General features: G+C 44.0%; 1 protein-coding gene across 1 annotated transcript; it reads left to right on the top strand.

Annotated features, from left to right (window-relative positions):
- The first annotated feature begins 752 nt into the window (after positions 1–752).
- On the top strand, positions 753–7,856 carry LOC128309493 (thyrotropin receptor). Its single transcript, XM_053045897.1, has 9 exons — positions 753–1,540; positions 3,290–3,364; positions 3,847–3,912; positions 3,989–4,057; positions 4,117–4,191; positions 4,263–4,380; positions 4,717–5,255; positions 5,706–6,626; positions 6,734–7,856. Exons 1-9 carry the CDS (start codon positions 870–872, stop codon positions 7,065–7,067), a joined length of 2,868 nt encoding a protein of 955 aa, XP_052901857.1. The 5' UTR covers positions 753–869; the 3' UTR covers positions 7,068–7,856.
- Positions 7,857–8,864: the final 1,008 nt, after the last annotated feature.

Genomic DNA, 8,864 nt, shown 5'->3' with positions numbered 1-8,864 from the left:
TTTGGTAGTAAAAAAGAACAGAGGAAAACCCCAAATCTGGCAGCACGATAATCCCATCGCCATGCCAAAGGTGGCCTCCATATTTCGGGGAACATAAGATTGAGCCTTGATGGAAATACTTTTTTCATTAGTTGCAGCTAGGCGTTGCTATCTGTGGAAAGCTCGATGGAACGCTTGTACGGTTAAGCGTAAACCTTTCCGTGATTGATTGAAGGCAAAAACACTGGAGACTAATTCACGTTCATCCGGCAATTGGATTAATTTAGATTGGAGTTCAAGCATTATTGTTGTTTAATTTCGTCTGCTTTTGCAAAAACTTTTAAAATATTGAATTCTTTTATACCAAAAACTTCTCGCATTTCTAAGTTGAGCAAAGATATTTTAATATTAAATTCTCCTTCTCCATCCCCTAATCTTACCCCTGTAGATATCGCAACTGCGACGAAAGTGCGTGAAAGTTTCGGATCGGATCCCTTCCGGTGGGTGCCGGTGTAACTGCACAACGACCAAAAATATGACAATCAAATTTGACCGCTTCTGGTTCGACGCTGGTGTAAACGCGCAAACTTATCGACAAACGGCCGGCCTGCTGGTCGGAGTATTTGAGAACGAAATCACGTGAACGATTGCCTTCGATCAACCGTCCCTGTAGTGTGTGCTGGTTCTATCGTTGCTCGTGGTTGCGGCTCCGTTGTTCGGCAATGTTTGCTGATTTCCGCCTTACAAACCCCATGAGGTTGGGTGCGTGACCGCAACGTTTGGGTGACGACCCGCAAGGTGAAAGTGAGTGTGCAGTGTACGAGTAGCGGAAAAACAAACGTTCGCCAACTTCCGGCACTCGGAGCTATTTTGAAAGCGAAAAGAAAATAATGACAGTTAGCTTGGACCGTGCCGGGAGACAGTATCACCGTACGGTGGGTGTGTGGTTGTGGTCGGTTGGTATCCTGCTGGCAGGAAGTCAACTACCAGTGGCGGTGGAAACCGGCCCCAGTGTTGCGGTTACTACGCACGCCAATGTGATCGTTCCGGCCGGTGGCAGGTTGGTGTCGCTGACGCCGGACGGAACCGGAGACGCGAACAATGCGTCAATGCTGCTGCTGGACAACGGCAACGGCACCACCAGCCGGCAGCCGCCCCGGGAAGAGTCGGCATCGGACGGACTGGAAACGGGCACCGTGCCGGTAATAGAGCTGAAACGGGGCCAATGTCGCTGCTGGAATTCGACCGAGGAAGCCTTGGGTGAGGTGCAGTGCCGTTGCCTCGGACAATCGATTGTGCGTGTGCCACAGAAGCTGACCGGCATGCAGCGGCTGACGCTGGAAAAGGTCGGCATCAAGCGTTTGCGTACCAACGCGCTGACGGTGTACGCGGACACGTTGCAGGATCTGTTCTTCATCTACCTGCGGGAGTTTCATCGCATCGAACCGGCCGCCTTCTCCCGGTTGCGCCACCTCCGCACGCTCTACATTGCACACGCACCGAAGCTCGAATTTCTGCCCGCGGATGTGTTCGAAGGCATTTCGATGAAGCTGAAAACGCTGTAAGTATTATTGAACTGTGAGCTGGGTTTGAGGCCCCTTTTCTAAAGGTTGCGTTTGAAGCGACACGCAAAACAAAAGCATGTTTTATTACTTTAAGTAGAAGCATTGAATTTGGGACAGTGTTTTTTTGTTTTGTTCTCGGGATATTAAACACGGTTATTGTGGCATGAACATTGTGTTAGGAGCTGTGAGCTGAAATTCCTGTTTTGCTTCCATTTTGTTAAACAAACGATGATACGGTTTTAATATAATTTCCACAGAACAACAATATCGCGCAAGATCTTCTGTTTCGTTTACAGACGAGACCAGTTCCGGCAAAACAGAGCGCGCACACTGATTTGGGTGTACTGTAACAACAGAACCTGATTTGACGCTTGTTTTCGTTGATTTTTTTTGTGCAAACTTGATGCTTTAAAGCCGAACCTACACAGGTGAAGTTCTCCTCGATCCAGGCGGTACTTTCGAAAGTTGAAAGTCATTTCCTTCGAATGTCTGATGGTCCAGCAGTGGGCAGCAGTTCAGTTACAAATTTAACTTTTGTGATACTGGACTTTGAAACTTTTGGGACTTAAATCTGAAATTGTTACATTCCTGCTGTTGGTCGCACGGGTTCGAAATAAGAACGAATAGAAGTGGGAAGACTATAAAAAAATTATATTTCTGTAGGATGTTTAATATCTAGTTTGAGAGAATTGTTAACTTATGAGGTATTTTAGATAGGAAAAGATTAGATATTGGAGAATTTGGAAAGTATTTTTTGACCACAGATTTGTTGATTGTTTAATAAACACCCGAATGCAGCAGTATAACCTACAAGTTATTGTGTAGAAAATAAATACTTTTCATACCTATTACTGACTCAAATACAAATTCGTTGAAATGAGCTTTTGGACCATAAAATAACCTAAAATAATAAGCATCCTACCGGTCGCTAGATAAATGCAAAACTAAATTTGATGTAAGCAAAGAGAAATCAAACTGTTTGACTGTTTGTAGTAACTAAAATCAATACCATCGCGAAAACCAATGGAGCCAATTTGGACAGATTGTGAAGGATTATTTGTTGCCCTAGGCACTAATCAAGTTGTCAAGGGCAATATTTCAGCAATCAGTCATACGACCGAAATGAACTCAATTCGAACCGATGAGAACAATTTGGAACACTGTTTCTGATATGATTTATTAGATGAAGAGAAGGAAATGAAGCAAATGGTTATCACTTATTGGGAAATTAAATTGAAACAATTATACAAAGGACTCGACCCAACTAATGAGGAGAACACAGCTGCGCAACTAATTAGCACAACTGCTAATTGAATTTCAAATTATTGTCATGCGAGTTAACAATGTATGAAAGTTATAAATACAAATGGAGAGTAGTCCATAACCTCCATGTGATATGGATTCTTACTTTATGAACTTTAACATTCTGAACTGAATTTGTGGTTGGAAAAGGTATGAAAGTGTGGTTTTACTCGCTTCCCACTTTAGTTTACCGTTATTAAATTCTCAACGTCATTTCCCATGCGCATTAACTGGTATTGAAAAAAAATTCCCTTATATCAGTAACCGCCAGGTATTGATTCCAGTCCATGTTTTTGTTTTCGTTGTACGGCTTGTTAGAATCACACTATCCGGCATTGCACTTCGGAAGTAAACTGATTTATTAATTCCCTTACCTCACTTTCTCTCCCACTGTTCGGTTCATTTACACAACACCATGGCAACGGCTTACGTTCCGGCAATAGGAGGATTATACACAGCGGACTGCTCGCAGTGCCTGACCTGCGCGTTCTCTCCGACCACATAATAATGCATATGGTGTGAGTAGCATTGCGCCGACCATGAACTATTTGTTATGCTTCCGTGAGAACTGTGTTGCATGCGTGTGTGTTTGAGTATGGTACACAATGTTCCTAAGGGGACGCATTAACAGCACGCTTGGATTTGCTTTACAACACTACATCATCACCATTCATCCCGTGGTCCATCATTTTCCAATATGTGGTCACAAGGTTAGCGGAGCTGTCCAGAGGAACTATTTTAAGAACGCTACTGTTTCGATCGCTCTTCACTCCAATTCTTCCATCATCATCATCATCATCATCGTCATCATCTTCACCATCATCATCCGCATCGGTGTTGCCTGTGGCTCGGGCAGCATAAAAATATCTTGATGTTCGCTAATGCTTTCGCTGGTACCACATTCAGTCAGTAACATATTGATGTACAAGCGCTCCCACGCATACTGAAAATGTGTTCATGTATTTATGTATTTATGCTGGCCATGCCTTGCCTTCTGCAGTGATTTGGATGGAAATCAGATTCGCGAAATTTACGAGCGATCGATACAACTGAAGACTGACGAGCTGTAAGTTTATGGGATTAAGACATCGCTTGTAGTGCAGGAAGGAAAGTTCTTGATTGGTTTTTGGTACGTTTTGCAGAATTCTCGACAATAATGCCCTCACGGAGATTCACGGATCGGCATTCCATGGTTCGGAAATAGCTAGGCTGTGAGTAATGCTTCATCCGATCGGAATGTTATGCTAGCCTAAGTTGCTTTTCTTTGCAGGAGCATTAAAATGAACTACAAGCTGAAAGAAATCCACGAAAAAGCATTCGTAGGAATAAGTAACATAAGAGAGCTGTAAGTATGAACGATGCTTATTATTAGAATGAACACCAATCGTTACGGTTCGATTATTCCTTTGTTTGTAGTGATCTATCCGGGACTGCTATTGAGGAGTTGCCTACCGAAGGTTTGGCAGAGCTGGAAATACTGCGCATACAGCACACACACTCACTGAAAACTATTCCATCGGTGTACAACTTCAAGGTAGGAAAAGCGAGCAAAAAGCACAAGGAAATTAAAGAAATTCTCGCGTCTTACATTGCATCACTGCAAGACAGCAGTTAAATTATTAGCTACTCCTCTACAGTAATCTTGTACAAAGAGAAGAGCGCGTTCCACCAACTGCAAACTTGTAAACTTGAGTGAAGCAGCAGACATGCAGGCTTGAGTGAAATAAGTCTTCCTTTCCGAAGTACTTTGCACCCATCCGTCAAGAGTTTAACACTACTTTGCGAAGTCGCGCCATTGGAACATCAAATTATGACCTCTTATGTTTCCGTTTATCCATGTTTATTTATTTTTTGTCTGTTTGCTTGTCAGAACTTGCGGACCGCCTTCCTGACGCATTCGTTTCACTGCTGTGCGTTCAAGTTTCCTGCCCGCCACGACCCAGACGCACACGAACGCAATCTTAAAAAGTTCTACGAAGTGCAGCATCGGTGCATCGCGAACGGCTACTCAACGCCCCACTTCAAGTTGGAGGTACCATCCAGTGCTGAAACGCCACTCGTGCTGGAAGCCGACGGTTCCGACAGTGGAGCGACAGAGCGAAACAGTCGCAGCCGCCGTTCGGTGGACTTTCACAGTTGGTTTGCCCGGCTAACGTCGAGTGGTGAAACTGGTGAGCGGCCGTCTGGTGGTGAATCACTCCAGAAGGGTATTGATCTGTCGGACAAAAGGTTGGGCGATATAGTGGAAGATAATTATCTGCTGCCTATCACCGGGCATCCGGTGGATGAAGCGGGCGACCAAACGATGGGCAGTGGTCTGTACACGGAAAATCCACTGTTGGGCGAGTTCCACGAGACGGTTGCACAAATTTCGTCTATGGAGGCACTGTGTGGCAATCTGACGCCGATGTAAGTACTGTTTTAAGGGTGTTATTAGAAGCTACAGTCCGAAGTAATTCGTCCATTACATACAGTTTGAAGATCCTTTGAGAGAGTTGGAAGTATTTCTCGATACTTTTCAAGTGAGATGTATTAGAATTAACTATTCTAGAATCTGCGGACTATACTTGAAGATGTACTTGTTTACTTGTACTTGTGCTTGTGAAGATGTTCTAAACAAGAAGTCTAGATAGCTTGAGATATCTGAAGAAATATCTGGAACAATTATACAAGGCAATCTACATTAAAGGCATTGGAAGTCATACAGTTGTACACAAAGAGGCTACAAGATCCCTTATCATATTGAGGAGTTCAGCACATCAAGCTCTGTTTTAACGTAAAGGATTGATGAATAATTGGTTTAGAAGCATAATAGCGTTCGAATTATATGTCTAATACATTTCTTTTTAATTTCCACAGGATCTTGGATGTAAAGTGTTATCCAATGCCAGACGCATTAAACCCATGCGAGGACGTCATGGGATCCCATTGGTTACGGGGATCGGTATGGGTGGTGGTGCTGCTGGCCGTATTTGGCAACGTGGCAGTTGTTGTGGTGCTGTTCTCCAACCGTAGCGATCTGACAGTGCCAAAATTCTTGATCTGCAATCTCGCATTTGCCGACCTGTGCATGGGTCTGTACCTGCTCTTGATAGCTTCGATCGATGCCCACTCAATGGGCGAATACTTCAACTATGCATTCGATTGGCAGTATGGCGTTGGGTGCAAGGTGGCCGGATTCCTTACAGTCTTTGCCAGCCACTTGTCAATCTTCACGCTCACGATCGTGACGCTCGAGCGTTGGTTTGCGATCACCCATGCGATCTATCTGAACCGACGGATCAAACTCTCGGCGGCCATGTACATCATGATCGTCGGCTGGGTGTACGCAATCACGATGGCATCGATGCCCCTGTTCGGCATCAGCAACTACTCGTCCACCTCGATCTGTTTGCCGATGGAGGCACGGGACAGCTTGGACATTGCCTACCTGCTCACGGTGCTGGTCGTGAACGGGTGCGGCTTTGTCGTGATCGTCGTCTGCTACGCCCAGATCTATCTCTCGCTTGGCAAGGAAACACGACAGGCAGCCCGTACGGCACACAGCGGCGAGATGACAGTGGCGAAAAAGATGGCCCTCTTGGTGTTTACGAACTTTGCCTGCTGGGCACCGATTGCGTTCTTCGGACTAACGGCGATTGCCGGCTATCCGTTGATTGGTGTGAGCAAGTCGAAGATCTTGCTGGTATTCTTCTATCCACTCAACTCGTGTGCCAACCCGTACCTTTACGCCATTTTAACTGTCCAGTATCGGAAGGATCTCTTTTCCCTGCTCGCAAAGTGAGTATGCGCCCATGTAACAATGCTTCACTTTGCCCGCTCCTCATTAATATCCTATCTCTTTCTTTTCTACCTTCCTCCATCCCTTTTCCTGCCCCTCCGCACAGCTATGGTCTCTGCACGCAACGGGCCCAACAGTACAAAATGACCTATTCGATGCCCACCAACACATTCCAGGTTGCACCGGCACGAGGTTCCGTGAACTACAACAGCAGCAACAACGGAACGGTGACGTCGGCGGCCGGCATGGCGGCCCTTGCCAGCACCACCAACACGGACACGGTCACCACCACCATCACGTGCGGCAGTGTGGTGCTGAGCACGAACGGTAATGCCAATGGGACGGCCACCGGTGGAGCCGGCAGCGCCAGCAATGGGACGAACGCGAACGGGACGAACGCCATTGTGGCCAGCGCTGTGGAGGATGAAACATTTCTTTGAGCCGTTGCTGTAGCTGACAATACCGTACAAACCGGCTCGCGTTCTCAAGAAACGTCGCGAGTTTGTTCTCGTGCTCTCTCACTCTCCTTTTCCCTTTCAGTCGCATAGAGTTCGCGTGAAAGGATTAGCAGGATTAACATGTGTGCTTCTTATCCGTGCAATGCTGATTGTATTCGTACCGTGAACCACTGGGCAATAGTCAAATACCGAGATAAACAATCTTTCCATGTACGACTATGTATGTATATGTGTATGCGTGTGTATGTGTGTGCGTATGGATGTGTAAGCTTGTGTTCCGAACGATTATGTGGCAAAAGCAAAAAAAATGGATGTAGATATGAATTAAAACAATCAAACTCAAACATGTAAACGGATATTTTAAATTGATCGGAATGGTAATTATTTTTATACGAAAGGCTGCTACTAAAAAGACATGCTCAGAAAATGAGTTAAGCGGAGTGTAGACTATTATAGAGACATGATCAAATGTACCATTCGTGCCAAGTGAGGCGATAAGAAATAAAGCACAACAATTATCTGTAAAGCAAATAATGGCATCAACATTGGCAAATTCACCGCAGATTCATGTGTGCTGCTGGATGGTTTAAATTTAACAGTATTACAACAAAACACGTGTGAAATCGAAATTGAGCACGTGGTACTTACAATTTAAGTGCGATAATTAAATTTTACCGTTTTAGTCTATTGCTTTAGACATACAATTCATGTGTAAAACAAAACATGTACTGGTATGAAAATATATTACTATCGCTTCACTCTGAGACTGAATTGGAGAAGTAAAGAAACATTCTAATCGATCGTTTTATTCATTAATTTTCGAGAAATGTAACACTGAAAAGATAGAGAAAGTAAAACAGTCGATAATTGAGCCATTTAATCTACATTTAAACCGAATTGTGCGGTCATGGGAAAGGATGTCTTTTAAGTGTCCTGTCTTTTAATGCAGAGATCGAAGCTCGAACGATACTCATACGATATTTCAGTAAAACGATCAGCTTATCGTATCAATAAAATAATATTGATAAATTAAAAAAAAATAAAATAATTATAAAATATCACAAAAACTCATTCTTGTTTACCATTTTACTACACTGTTCGTTTTCTTTATTAATCCAAATTATTCTACTTCAACTCCGGCAGGGTGAGTTGAAGCTACACTCTTTCGAAGGACCAATCTATTCTACAACTCCGGCAGGGTGAGTTGTAGCTCTATCTTAATCGAAGGACCAAAGTATGATTACAACTCCGGCAGGGTGAGTTGTAGCTCTATCTTAATCAAAGGACTCATCTATTCTGTCACTTATATACTCTTGAACGTCATCGGGACGCGGTAGTGATGGGCACGCTTTAGGGATGGGCACACTATAGGGATGGGAACACTTTAAGGATGGGAGTGCGGGAACGAACTTACTCTGCTATAAGGATGGGAGTGCGGGAACTAACTTACTCCGGTTCAATGGGAACGGAACAACACTTTACCAACTGATTGCTTTAAGGATGGTGAATAGAATTGTGATTGTGAAAGCAAACTATTTATTTAACATTATTTTATTAGTTTCACATGCTCGGGAAAGAAATATCCGTAATTTCATACAAAAATCCGAAAAAGCTTTCGGCTGATGGAGACGCCTGGTACTTGTATATGATTTAGCACAATTTTCCCAGATGAACTTCAATTTGGTTTGTGCTAAAAAACATTGTACTAAATAGAAAAACGAAAGCTATAAAAAGCTTCCCATGAAAGTTCCACCATCGGGAAATGAGCCCAAGTAGCAA

Source organism: Anopheles moucheti, chromosome 2, assembly GCF_943734755.1.
Source record: "Anopheles moucheti chromosome 2, idAnoMoucSN_F20_07, whole genome shotgun sequence".
NCBI lineage: Eukaryota > Metazoa > Arthropoda > Insecta > Diptera > Culicidae > Anopheles > Anopheles moucheti.
Note: the sequence above shows the minus strand (reverse complement) of the source record. Positions and strands in the feature narration are given on the sequence as shown.